We start from the raw sequence: 15250 nt of genomic DNA, 5'->3' as shown, positions 1-15250 counted from the left end.
CCTTGCAAGCTTACACATGTCCTCAGCAGTCATGGCCCATGCTTCACTGCCATGTAGCATGGCTGTTCACACACATGTGTTATATAGTCTAACTTTTACTCTGAGCAAGAGGCCCTTTGTCACCAGCAGAGGTAGGAGCTCTCTGAACTTTGCCCAGGCTATTCTTATTCTAGCAGCTACACTCTCAGAGCATCCACCCCCGATACTGTCTTGGTCACCTAGGTAACGGAAGCTATCAACTACTTCTAGTTTCTCTCCCTGGCATGTGATGGAAGCGGTTTTCTGCACATTTTCAGTGTTTATTGCCCCTGAGCAATAAACACTGTTAGCCTTCCTTTGATATTGCTGCACCCCTTATGTGTCCATAGCTTACACTGGGCACATATTATGGAGTTTCTACTTAAGCCTTTTCTACAGATCAAGCAGGGCCATCTACCTGAAGGGATTTGTTATTTGTCTGCCCTCCTACTTAAAAGATTTTGGTTTTTGCTAGGTTAACCGTAAGGCCCTTTGATTCTACATCTTGCTTCCACACCCGAAACTTCACCTCTAGTTCTGATAGTGACTCAGCTATTAGAGCAAAGTCATCAGTATAGAGAAGCTCCCAGGAGCATCCTGTCTTGAATTCCTCTGTTATTGCCTGGAGGACTATGATGAATAAGAGGGGGCTGAGGACTGATTCTTGGTTGACCCCTACTCGGAATTCTTCACTATACTTGTTGTCAACCCTCAACTTACTGACCGCATCCCTGTACATGGCTTGTACAGCTCTCACTAACCATTCTTCTATCCCTAGTTTCCTCATTGACCACCAGATAAGGGATTGGGGAGCCCTGTCAAAGGCTTTCTCCATGTCAACAAAAGCCAAGTACAGACGTTTATCTTTGGCTAGGTATTTCTCCTGCAACTGTCTTACCACAAATATAGCATCAGTGGTGCTTTTCCCTAGCACAAACCTAAACTGCATCTTGTCTAAACTAACTTATTCATCATAGTCCTCCAGGCAATAACAGAGGAATTCAAGACAGGTTGCTCCTGGGAGCTTCTGTATACTGATGATCTTGCTAATTAGTTGGGCTATGACCTTCTCTGTGACTTTCATTACCTGATCCAACAGCTTGATACCTCTGTAATTATTTGTATTTAATGCATCACCTTTACCTTTTTAGCAGTCGACTATGGTGCTAATACACCAGTCATTGGTTACGACTCCTTTATGTATCACCTGATTGACTATACAGGTGACTAAACTATAGCTGACACCACCAGATATTTTAAGCATCTCTACGGTGATTCCTGATGGGCCGGGGGCTTCCCCTGTCTTCATACTCTTAATTGCTTTATCTATCATGGTACTGTCAACTCAGATAGCTGGTCCCTCTGTTAGGTCGACATTCGGCAGACTCTTTCTCCCATTCATTCTCTTTATTGAGCAACCTTTCGTAGTGGCGTCTCGAAACCTCTTTCTTTGCAGCCTCATTAAATGCAAGTGAACCATCATCCATGCGAACACATTTCTCTCCTATGACATCATGATTTTCTCTCACACACTGTCTTGCAACATGAAACACTTCAAGCCTTTGGTCCTCACAACACAGAACAATGGCAAATTTTTTCTTATATGCTTCCCTTCTGGCTAAGTAAACATGTCTTCTAGCTTCCCTTCTGGCAATCTGATATAACTCCCTGCTACCACCGTTCTTCCAGTCCTTCCATGCCTGTTTTTTTTCATTAATGGCCTTGTCAACTACATTGTTTCACCACCACGTTATCCTGGGTTGAGAGGGGACTTTGCACCATCCACAAATCAGGTTGTCCAGTAGGAACCTGCAGCTGTCTTCCACATCATGTGATGCTTTATCCCGTTCTATTTCATCAAACGCTTTGAGTAATATGTCTCTAAATCTCTGTCTATTCGCAGGATCTTTAAGCTTCCAGACCCTTCTTCTCTATGCTGGTCGTCTTCTGGGTATCCATTTAGTCCTGATCCTGAAGTCGCTAACTACTAATCTAAGTTGTGGGGTACATTCTTCAACTGGGAAGGTTTTGGTATTTATAAGTAGCCATCTTTCTGGTTTCCTGGCAAGGATGTAGTCAATTTGACTAGTGTGTCCACCAGATCAGTAGGTGAATAGGTGGCTGGCAGGTTTCCTGAAGTTAGTATTGCAAACCATAAGATCATTTGTATTGCAGAACTCCAGCAGCTTGGTTCCCTCCTCATTGCAGGAACCAAAACCATAGCCTCCATGTACGCCATGGAAAACCCTGCATGTTGTCCAGCATACCCATTGAAGTTGCCAGCCACAAAGAGAAGGTCCCTGTCTATTTGTCGACAAGGTAGTCTGCAAGAGGGTGTCATAAAATCAGTCTTTCTGTTCATCAGGTAGCCCGGGCTGAGGGGTGTAAGCCAAGAAAAAGGTTGCAGCATTAAAATAAAAACTAAATAAAAATAATGAAACCAGAGGCAAGATGGCTAATGAGCATAAGATATTGATCTATTGTGATTGAATTCAAATCTGTTGCATGGTGTTTCTAGGAAAGAACTCTTTAATCTATATTTCCTCAACGGAAATCTTCTGCCGTAAACCAAAATCAACCATCTCTCTCTCTCATGTCTACAACCATGAAAATAGATCTTGGCTCTTCTCACAGAGCTGATGCCTGATGTATATAGCAAACCAATCCAGGTTAATCATATCAACATACACAAACATATGCCATCCCTCAACTCTGAAATATTCCCATCCTCACAGAATTCAGACAACCAGATTCCAATGAATTGTGTTAACATACACAGCCACAAATCTGTATAACATAAGTACAGATGATTACATCTAATGTAACATGGAGTTAAGCACAAACATTAAGGGTACTGAATAGGTCTTCAGTGTCATAGTGTTGCACCCAGTTCCCATCTATCAAACTCCCTCTTAAGGATCTGATTGGCCCAGAGCTATAATAAAAGACACTTGCTCAAAGTGCCATGCAGTGAGACTGAATCCAAATCCCTGTAGTTGAGAAGACACACCTGCACCAATAAGAAATGCTTATAGCAGTTAGGTTTCAGTATCAGATGAGAACTAGTTTTCACCTTGATATCTGTGTGTGTGTGTGTGTGTGTGTGTGTGTGTGTGCGTGCGTGTGTGTGCGTGCGTGTGCGCGCGCACAAACACACACATGTATATACTTATGAACATATATAATGTGTATACATTCATACATGCACACACACACACACACACACATATATGCATATAGTTATAAACAAATATATAGTGTATACACACACACACATATAAACATACATAAATATATATTCACACACACACACACACACACACACACTTCATAAGCTCACACCTGGGAAATAAAGGCATGATTGAAATGTTTGTATTTTCTGTGCAAACTTCTTTGCAATCAGCAATAATTCATTCTTGTGTGATTAGCTTAATTATTGTCACCCAAGAGGAGAAAATATTTGTGACACTCATGCACCTTCAAAGGACATTGACAATATGTGAAGTGGAAGTAAGAATAATTACAACCAACACATCAAAACAAGGTCATGCACTCACTTTGCAAAAAGTTTATCTTCTCTGCATAAATACAGTCTGTATATCCTAACAGATTTATGTCTTTTGTATAAGTAAGAAACACCAAACAAAAAGCTATTAAAAGTGGTAGTAGTAGTAGTAGTAGTAAGAGGAGACACTCACTTTCTTATAAAGCTACAACTAAAAGGCATGGGAAGAGGAGGTGAAGTGTAGTCAATGTCGGAAAATTTAGAAAGGAAAGTGGAAGTCCATAAAGATACAAAGATGTGTGTGGTGGTGGTGGGTGAGTAAGGGTGTTCAAGTAATGCTTGTTGAACCAAACATGCAGAGTGAGATATCAAATCTGCTACTTTTCTATGAAACAAGTTATATGTTCGCTGTACCAGCTGGTTTTCTAAAAGGACATTTGCGGTTTAGTTTATGTTGCTCTCAGTTTTACTACAAGTGACATACAAACACATTATGTATGCATACGATTACAAGCTCACACCAACACCAATACATGCAATACAAACAACTATTTTAGTATATGCTGTATACAAACAGGATATACTATAGTAGTATTATTTCAAGTTTCCATAAAAAGCTCAAACCAAACACATTTCTAGGACATTCTAAAACACCAATTGCCTTTTGTTCCCCGAAAAGTTAACAAATTATAATGCCCTGTGGTGAAGACAGAAAGCAGGACACTTTAGAAAACAACTTAATCAGAGAAAGCAGTACTGAAATATCTGGCTACAAAGAAAGAGAACCCAGGTGTTGTGGATGAAGTTTAAAAGTGCAATATGTTTGAGTTTTATCCAAGATCAGCAGTTTTAAGACATCTTGTGGCATTATGGAGACATTTTCCATCAACAAAATCTGCTCACAAGGTATTGGTTGGTTCAGGGCTATAGTAAAAGCCAGTTGCCCATGGTGCCATATAAAGAGACTGAACACAAGACATGGTCAGGAAGCAAGCTTCTTTACACAGCTACGTCAGTGCTTATCTTGGTGCAAGTTAATTATCGTAAATTATCAAAAGGGAGGAAAAAAAATTGGTCTCTCTCCACTAGTACAAAATGTGGAGATAGGATTTTGGCGACTTAAGTCAAACTGACACAAAAGTTGTATTTTCTAGTAGACATCAGAATGATGAAAAGCAAAATTTATCTATGAAAAAATATTGAAATGCCTTTCATCATGCTAGTTAAGACACTATTTTACAAATTAGGCCATTTGTATAAATCATTAGAACCGATGGATTTACAATATTGCTATTATCATAAATCACTCTACCATGAAATAGAATAATACACCTTCCAAGCAGGACTCAATGACTGAGATCAGGTTGCAATTTATTTACATGTACATAGCTTCTGATCACCTTAGACTAACAACTACACTGTACCTCCAATAATAATAATAATAATATTTAATAATAAATGTCCTTTCTACTATAGGCACAATGTCTGAAATTTGGGGGAAGAGGGATAGATTACATTTGACCCCACTGTTCAACTTATTTTATTGACTGTGGAAGAATGAAAACCAAAGCTGTCTTTGACAGAACTATAACAGACTGTAAACATCTGGAAGAAATGCCACTAAGCATTTTGTCCAATATGCTAACAATTCTGCCAGCTCGCCCCCTTAATAATAATAATAATCCATTTTAATATAGGTACAAGGTCTGAAATTTGAGGAGAGAGGACTAGTCGATTACATCAACCCTAGTGATTCACTGGTACTTAATTTACAACCCCGAAAGGATGAAAGGTTGAAGGAGACCTTGGTGAAATTTGAACTCAAAATGTAGCAAAATACCGCAAAGCATTTTGTCCAGCATGCTAACAATTCTGCCACCTTAATAATAATAATAATAATAATAATAATAATACTTTTTAATATAGGTACAAGGCCTGAATTTTGGAGGAGTGGGATAGTTGATTACGAAAGATATAGTCGATCTCAGTAGAATTTGAATTCACAACGTGAAAATGACGGACAAAATACCGCTAAGCATTTCACCTGGGAAATTTGGGGAAGTGATTACACTGGTGCCAGTGCTTCACTGGTACTGTATTTTATTGATCTTGAAAGCTAACCTCAATACAATTTGAAACCGGAACATAAAGATCTCAAAATAAAGTCTCTCAGCATTTTGTCTGACATGCTAATGATTCTGCCAGCTTACTATCTTAATCATCATCATCGTCTAACGTTTTCCATGCTGGCATGGGTTGGACTGTTTGATAGGAGCCAGCCAGCTGGAGAGCTGTCCAGACTCCAGTTGTCTGTTGTGGCATGGTTTCAACAGTTGGATGCTCTTCCTAATGCCAACCACTTTACAGAGTGCATCGGGTGCTTATTATGTGCCAAGCACAAGGCCCGAGATTGTATGGGGAGGGAGAAATTGATTACATCCATCTCAGTGCTCAGCTGGTACTTATTTTATCAACTCTGAAAGGACAAATGTCAAAGTTGACCTCAGCATCATTTGAACTCAGATCATAAAGCCAGATGAAATATCAAGATTTTGTCCAGTATGTGGATGATTCTTGCCTTCTTAATAATAAAAATACTCCTTTTTTTAATAAAAGCACAAATTTTGGAGGGGCTAGTCAATTATATCAACCCCAGTACACAATTGGTATTTAATTTATTGACCCTTTCAGGGTCAATGAAGTTGACCCTGGCAAAATTTGAACTCAGCATGTAAAGACAGACAAAATGCCACCAAGCACTTTGCCCAGCGTGCTAATGATTTTGCCAGCTCACTGCTTTACAATAATAATTTAACATAAGCACAAGGCAACTTCTGGTAGGTGTAAAGACAGTTTGACAGCGGTATATGACCACTGCTTACATTATAAACACATGAAGGACAAAAAGCAAAGATGACTCAGCAGTATCCAAACTAAAGGTTTTAACTTAATACCAGAAGGAATTTTGTCTGAAGTGAAAGTATCATATACCAGCTCATCTTGTAGAAATTATTTCTCATTTAGTAACCAATGAAAAGGTTTAATTGATTACAATGACTGCAGTACTTGAATTGTACTTGATCAAATGTCTTCTATTTGCCAACCAAAGTGAATTTGGTGGATGGAAACTGAAAGCCCATCATGTATCACCATCATCATTTAATGTTCTTTTTTCCATGCTGGCATGGTTTCTACAGCTGGATGCCATCAACCATTTAACAGAATGTATTGGGTGCTTTTATGTGGCACCAGCCCTAGTGAGGTCACCAAGGACTCACAAGATAAGACCCCTCCATTGAGTGGGGTATAGACTGGAGACAGAAACTATGATAGACTGAGAGAGGAGCAGGTGTCTTGCTGAAGAGGTGAATACATGTCTTGCCCACCTGGAAAGTGAGGAGAAAAAGAGAGAGGAAGAAAGATATGTGAGGTCCAGGTACAACATGAATATGAGAGAGAATAGGAAGTGCACTGAGTAAAAATAGTGTGACAGATGAATAGAGATAGGGAATGAATTGGATGCAGAGGATATCAGTTCAGCAGAGGGGGAAGGGAAGGAAATAAAAGAGGAGTTGTGGAGGAAGGCTTGACAGGGCCTCAATTCTACTGAGATTGGCATTATGCTGTGCTTGAGAAGACCTGCCTTTCATCTCAGTACCCTGTCATCTCCTCTAAGAGGTTCCACATCTTGAGATCAGTCTACCCCTTCCTCATGCTCCTTCCATGTTTAGCAATCGGTACTTCTTTACACAGCTATCCTCATCCATCCAAAACACATGACCATACCAGCACAATCTTCTCTCCTCCACACCAATTCTGATGCCTCCTATGCCCTGCTTTGCTGTACATGCACACTGACATTGCACATCCATTGGAGCACACGTGTTCCATTTCTTTCAAGTCTCCACATGTCCTCTGCATTCACAGCCCAAGTTTCAGTCCTGTAGTATTGTTGTTCGTACAGAGGCATCATACAATCTGCCTTTCTTTCTGACAGAGAGGTCTTTTGTTACCAACAGATATGCAAGATCTCTGAACTTTCTCCAGCCAATTTGTATTCTAGCACTATACTTTCAGAGTATCTTCTTTCATTGCTAATTACATCACTTAGATAACAGAAACTATCTACTACTTTTAGGGAGCCTCCTGCGTATTTCAGAACATCTATTTCCAGTGAGCTCTTATTTATTGCTCCTGCATATATGTCACAAACAAATTCTTTTTCTGATAACCTTCCTTTGATTCCACAGCACCACTTATGTGTCAATAGTTTGCACTGAGCACACTGAATGGAATTTCTACTTACACCTGTCTACATATAGAACAGGACCATTTACCTGAAAAGATTAGTGTTCATTCAGTTTTCCTGCTAATTAGATCTTTAGTTTTTGCTAAGTTAACCATAAGACTCTTTGGGTCTAGGTGTGCTTCCATATATGGAATTTTAATTCTTCTACACTTGCAGCTATAACAAGGTCATTAGCATAGAGGTGTTTCTATGAGCTACTGGTCTTAAGTTCCTCCAATATGGCTTTGAGGACTATGATAAATAAAAGGGGGCTGATAACTGAACCCTGATGAACTACCTGCACATTGAATTCACTAGTGTACTTATTGTTAACTCTTACTTTGCTAAAGACATCTCTGTACATGGCTTGAATGGCTCTCACTAGCCATTCATCTACTCCTAGCTTTCACAGTGACCACCAGATGAGGGACCAAGTCATCTTGTCAAAGGCTTTCTCAAGGTCAATGAATGCTAAGTACATGATATGAAGTTCAACAAATAGAGCACTCAGTGTGTTTATATGAAAGTGATGTAATGATGTAACTAAGAAGAATACAACTGAGATATGCCAAATCCCTTTCCAGCTACCAAAAGTAATGTGTCAAGTTCAACCAGTCTACAAACAGCATGGAAAGTCAACACTGATAGACATTTTCTTAATTTAGATTTCATCTGGTTTATGTAATATCAAGTTTAACAAGGTTTCACCCTTTCTCGCCACACACACACACACACACACACACACAGTATGTCCTGTAACTTAGTGGCCTGATAAAAATAAGTACCAAACTGAAATAAGTACTGGGGCCAATGTAATCAACTAGTGAATACTAAAAGGTTAAACTGATAAGATTATATTTGTGCATGCGTGTGTCCGTGTGTGCACACATGCATACACATTTGTATGTAGAAGAGAGAAAAAAAAAGCAAAGAAAAACATGTGAACAAACAAGTGCAAGTTGAGAGAATACAAAAAAGGAAAAACAAACTATGTTAAGTAATTGTTGTAATTAGTATAGTAAAGAAACAAAAACTGACTAGCAATCCTTCTAAACTTACCTGGCCCTCTGTTACATCCTGAATAGAATAGGAAAAATATATGCAGATGGGCAAAACTATGGTAAAGCATTTCAGAAAAGAAAGGAGGGATTTTTCAAATGGAAAAAAAAAACAAAAAAACAACTCATATATCATCATCATCATCGTTTAACGTCCACTTTCCATGCTAGCATGGGTTGGATGATTTGACTGAGGACTGATGGACCAGGTAGCTACACCAGGCTTCAATCTGATTTGGCAGAGTTTCTACAGCTGGATGCCCTTCCTATGAGATTTTTTTTTACATATGTTTATATATGTATGTGAAGGACTGGATATGTGAAAATTCTGTAATCCACAGAAAAAAAAAAGAAAAAAAAACTGCAAACTGAATATCAGTTTCCCATTACCTGAGAATGGATTGGCTTTGTTACTGTTGCTGTTAACGTTAGGCAATTCCAGTCAGTTTATGCTAGACAAAACAATAACCCATGTCCATCATCTAAGATACACTTCAATCAATCTAAGGACAAAACACTGAAGACTGTTGTATAATGGTCAGTAGGGTTGGGTGTAGTGGTATAGCATGACAGTGAATATTTGTTGCATTTTTGTGTTGCAGGTGGCTAGGACTATGATAACAGCTCTTTCAGGAGACTAAAGCAGAAACAGACATGGTGTACTTAGTCAATGCATATCAGTCTCAATTGTACAAATATTTCTGAGTAGTTGACAAGCTGGACTAATAAAACACTACCAGAATGCAGGTAAATTGGCTGTGCATGTGGAATTTGAGTTAATCCAACTCAGATGGGACAATTTAAGATGAGACATGACTTTAGAATAGCATAATAGATTTTGCAGTGTTGGCTTGAATTAGTGTCTATTTCATCTTCATCATTGCTTTAGCATTCACTTTTCCATGCTTGCATGGGTTAGACAGCTTATAGATATAGATTTTCTACAGCCAGATAGCTTTCCTGTTATCAATCCTTACCAGTTTCTAAGCAAGGTAATATTTCTCTTGGCCAGTCATGTTTTTGCTGAACATTGGAAATGACTGACAAACAATATCAAGACAAGGGGACAGACACACACGCACACACACAATGATGGGCATTTTTCAGTTTCCATCTACCAAATCCACTCACAAGCCTGGAACTAACTACAGCAGAAGACACTTGCCCAAGGTGACACATAGCACTTCCTGTGCTTCAGGTTTGAAACAAGTTTGCAACCTTATACAAACAATATGCAAGCAGTTAGAAAACATCTTGTCTAACTAAAGTGTATGGTTTTTACATTCATGCATAATTGCACAATAAATTGCTGAGATCATAAATGGACATTTAAATTTTAGCTCAGGTGTGCAATTAAGACAAGGGGAAAATGATTCTACAAATAAATACCACTGCTATGGTTGGGGAAGAGAAACTAAAATTTAACCCCCTCCCCCCATCACTATCATATATGCAAATGCTGACATCCATCATTTACGTAAAAAAACTAAACTTTAACTCCAAAGAGAGAACCCCCTACACTGACACTCAACCAATTAAAACTAACAAAATCTATCTCAAATAACAGCCTACTGATTTAAAGGGAAGAAGGACATTAGATAGAAGTAAAAAGACAAAAAAATGTGGAATCTTTGATCATAGTGTTGTTCAATAAGAGGAATTCATGGGGGCTAAACAATAAACAAATATATAAATAAAACAATATTTAAACTTACTTTTACTCCATCAGTTGAATGTAAATGATCTTTCAGCTGTTTGGCAGCATTGAGACGCCGGTCTCTATCACTCTCCTTGAGCAGACGTCGCATCAACCGGGAGAGTCGAGAGTCATCAGTAAAACTTTTCGAAGGGTCTAAAATAGTAAGGTATAAAAGAGTAAAAAATGAGAAAACATTCCAACTTTTAATATTTTAAGAAGAGCAGAGAAATATATGTGTAAAATTCTTTCGACTAAAGAATGACAGTTATCTGTAAACAGAGATTATTTGGCTTTGTTTTAATTAGTCAAATTATGCTAAAACTAGTTCTGATAACTACATTAACCCTTTAGCTTTCAAACTAGTCATATCCAGCCAAAATATTCTACTTGTTTTATGTTCAAAGTGATCAAATCTACCCTACAATGTCAGTATAAGAATAAAACAGTCACATCACCAAAATCTTAAAACTGAGATAAAGCATGATTAATTCAAAACAATGTGAATAAATAACCATTACATTTGTCAGAGTAATCTGAATGCTTAAGGGTTAACAACAGCAAAGTGAAATGGCTGATTAGATAAGGTACTGAGTTACCAACTCCCAGTTTGTGGTTTCAAATCTATCACAAATCTTTTGTTGTTTCAAAGCAAAACACTTTATTTTTCATAATTCAACATGTTTTGAGTCAGTTGGATGTCGGGAAATAGGTATCTAGACATCTGGGAATGTAATTAGAATCATTCTTCCTATTCTCTCTTTATCCACCTTCTTGTACCATGAGGATATGCCCGGACACTTCAGCTCCACCATCATGTTCTCCCATTCCTGCTGGGGTAGCCATGTATCTCGCCTTTATACTTTATCATCTTAACACCTGGCACGAAGTTACCTCCCCACAACATATATATATATATAAACTTACAAAGTAGACATAAAAAGATGATAAATTTAACTACTACTCCATAAATTGAAAAAGTAATGAACAACTTCATTGGGGTCTCATCACTTGACATAATCCATAGAAATAATCAGTCAGTCTGTTTATATACATAACAAATCTAGTAGCTTCTGAGAACTGGAATTATTAATTTGCATACTATAACTATTTAACACTTTATTATTGGCTTGTCAACAGGGATTCCACAAAGTATCAAGATATGATAAATGTGCCTGTGTGTGTGTGTGTATATATATATATATACACACACGATCTTTCTTTCTTGGCCTAACTGCCAACCGTCAACACCTCATGTCCATCTCCCATGTTCCTGCCTTTAGGCTTTCACTTCATACATGCCAGCTCAATTTGAATTGTTCTCAGTCGAAAGACACCTGTTGTTATTTCTTGTTGTTTGTATTCGTAATTGCGTACCATGTTCTCCGCTTTTTGTTTATTTGTTTTTTTTTTGTCTTTGTTACTGTACATATTCGAGAGCTTTCTTAAAAAGAGCTCTAATGCTCTTTTTTGGGGGACAACCAGATCAAACCATCTCAAGTGTAACTGCCCAAAATGGTCGTGACTTCTGGGATTTGACTGATGAAAGAAAGCCAAGAATGACCTGTCTTTTTTTGCTTGTCCTAATTGTCGTTTCTCTTGTCTGCCTATGTATCGTCTATCTGTCCAAACGTTTTAATGCCCTCTATTGCATTTATATATATATATAACATCATCATCATTTAACATCCGCTTTTTGGCTGGAACTAGCAAGCTGGAAACTTGTACCAGGATCCAGTCTGATTTCAGTTTGAATTCTATGGCTGGATGCCCTTCCTAATGCCAACCACTCTAAGAGTGCTTTTACATGTCACTGGCACAGATGCTCTTATGTGTTAACAGCATTGGTGCTCTTACATGTCACTGGCATGGGTGCTCTCACGTGTCACTGGATATGTGCTGTTACATGTCACCAGTACCAGCCGCAACTATGATTTAACTTGCCTGACGAATCTTAGGAACAGCAAATCACCAAAGGTCATGATCACTTGTCATCGCCTCTGTGAGACCCTACATGCGAAGATCATGCTTCATCACTCTGTCCTATGTCTGTCAGGGTCTACTTTTTACACAGATTCACCCACAATTAGAGATTGGCACATTTTTATGCAGCTGTTCAAAAGCTTAAATTGTATGACAAATATTCAATATTTAGAACTGCATATATATATCCATTCATGTATTGGATCCTTTCTTATGAAATACAGGTTTGTGTGTTACACAGAGTATATGTAGAAAACAAAACAAAAAACAGACATTGTTTATAAGATATTAAGCTATCATAAGGTGTTCAACGGAAAGGAGTATTCAGTGGAAAATGAAGTGGTAAGGGATATTATTGTAAATGTGACAAAAGAGGTTCCAAGGAGATGGATTACTGACTGTACAGAAGGGGTTCATATAATTACAGCACCTGAGTGAATAGCCCTGTAGCTAAAAGAGTGATGAAGGGATGGGTTTTAAGAAAATGAGTTATAGGGGAAATACTCAACAATTACAGATTAGATGTCGAAGCACAGATATAAATGATATACTTTTTGGATCTCATTTTTGCTGAGACGGATGAGTCTTCTTGAGCATAGTATATCACCAATCATCTTGGACCTTTATCTCTTCTATGAGGGTCAACATCCTGAGATCAGTCTTCATGGGTCTCTCTCTTCCACAGCTTTCATCCAGATTTAGCAATCAGTACTTCTTTATATAGCTGCCCTCAACCATCTGCATCACAAAACCATACCAGTAAAGTCTATTCTCTTGCATGCTACATCTGATTCTTTTTATGCCTAATTTCTCTCTCAACATACTCACATTTTGTTGTACATGCACATTAACATTGCACATCCAGCAGAGCATGCTAGTTTCATTTCTTTCTAGTTTTCAATGTCATTTGTGTTCACAGCTTACATTTCACTACTATGCAGCATTGTTAATTACTTCTGAAACTGCCTTATTAGAAAGAGAATGTCAGTAGTACTTCTTCCAGGCACAAAATCTTCATTAATAGATCAATAACTCTTGCTGTAACTTTCATGACCTGATCCAGCAATTTGTTATCTCTGTAATTACTTCCCTCTAAGACACCAGCTTGTTATAATACCACCACACCAGCTATTGAGCATGCTACCTTTCTGTACAACCTGATTAACTACACAGGTAATTAGGCTGTATGCCATTCCACTGGATATTTTGGACATCTCAGCAGTAATTTTTGATGACCCAATGGTGAACCTTGTATTTATATCTTAATTGATTTATCTAACATACTTTTGTCAACGAGAATGACTGGTCCCTCTGCCACTCCACATTTAGTAGCCTTTTATGCCTTTCTGTCCAGAATCACTAAGTACAAGCGTACCTTTATCCATCTGTACACATTTTTCTCCTACATCTCGGTTTTCTTTGATACACTTATCTAACAATCCAGAATACCTCAAGCCTATGGTCCACACACCATAGAACATTGCAAAGTCTCCTCACTTTGCTTCTTCTTTTGCTAAATAAACAATTCACCTAGCTTCTCTTCTATTTACCTGGTATATTTCTCAGCTACTCCCATTCTTCCAATCCTACAAAACCCATCTCTTTGCTTTTATGGCTCTGTTTACTTTGCTGTTCTACCACCACATCACTCTTGGGCTGACTGGAAATTTGTAACAGCTACAGTAGGTTGTCTTGTAAAAACTTTGGTTATCCTTTAAGTTGTATACCTCAATTAGTACTAAATATCTATTCAATGGATCTTTAAACATCTTATCTTCCTTTTTCAGATTGATTTGTCTCTCTGAATCCTTCTTGCTCTAAGTCTGACATCATTAACCTATACTGGCTTGTTCATTCTTCACAGGAGAAGACTGCATTTACAAACATCTGTCTAACCTGTTTTCTGGTGAGAATGTAGTCAAACTGGTTGCTTGAAGTTGGTGAAGTAGATCAACATGTCATTTGCATTATAGAACTCCAAAACATTTCTTCCCTCCTTACACACACAAACATATATGTATGTGTGTGTGTGTGTGTGTGTGTATATATATATATATACATACACATACATATCTTCTATTTGTTTCAGTCACTGGACTGCAGCCATGCTGGGTTACAGCCTTGAAGGGTTGAGACAAACAGTTCAACTCCAGTACTTGTTTTTTAAAGTTGGGTATTTAAATTATTAGTCTCTTTTCCGGAACTGTTAAGGATGTAAACAAACCAAAATCAGTTGTCAAGTGGTAGTAAAGGAGAAACACACACACACGAAAATATTTCATTGGCTTGACCAGACACACACGTATAAACAGTGCATCCCAAAAGTCACTGATGGGTTTCAACTTTTAATAACTTCCTTAACTTAAATAAATGCATGAAATGTTGATACAACATGAAGGACATAATGGAGATTAATATGCACAATGGGGGAGAAAACAGTATATATATTAGTTTATGTATATATTAATATTATCTCAGTTTTAAAAAAACCTTTGATAATGTAAATATGTTAATAGTTACCAGAGGTAGCAAAATTACACTAGAAACCAAGATATCACAGCCGTTTTACAAGTAGAGATACCAAGTTAAAGTGATACATTTTGAGAAGATATGAATAATAATAATAAATGGAGCAAAACGCATATAAATAAAAGTTCCTTTTATTTATATGTGTTTTGCTCCATTTATTATTATTATTCATA

The 15250-nt window shown here is 37.8% G+C and overlaps 1 protein-coding gene across 3 annotated transcripts in view; it reads right to left on the bottom strand.

The window, feature by feature from the left end:
• LOC106882826 (serine/threonine-protein kinase SMG1) overlaps positions 1-15250 on the bottom strand; it is a 197669-nt gene that overhangs the window by 168972 nt on the left and 13447 nt on the right. For 2 of the 3 annotated variants that reach the window (XM_052969574.1, XM_052969573.1), the window contains exons 2-3: positions 10585-10721; positions 8871-8888 (exon numbers count right to left, since the gene is read on the bottom strand). In XM_052969574.1, the coding sequence (XP_052825534.1) occupies positions 8871-8888; positions 10585-10721 (155 nt within the window). The remainder of the gene's footprint in view (positions 1-8870; positions 8889-10584; positions 10722-15250) is intronic. The other variant, XM_052969575.1, reaches the window with a different exon arrangement.

Source organism: Octopus bimaculoides, chromosome 7 (assembly GCF_001194135.2).
Source record: "Octopus bimaculoides isolate UCB-OBI-ISO-001 chromosome 7, ASM119413v2, whole genome shotgun sequence".
NCBI classification, from domain to species: Eukaryota; Metazoa; Mollusca; class Cephalopoda; order Octopoda; family Octopodidae; genus Octopus; species Octopus bimaculoides.
The sequence above is the reverse complement of the archived record's forward strand: the minus strand, read 5'-3'. Positions and strand labels throughout refer to the sequence as shown.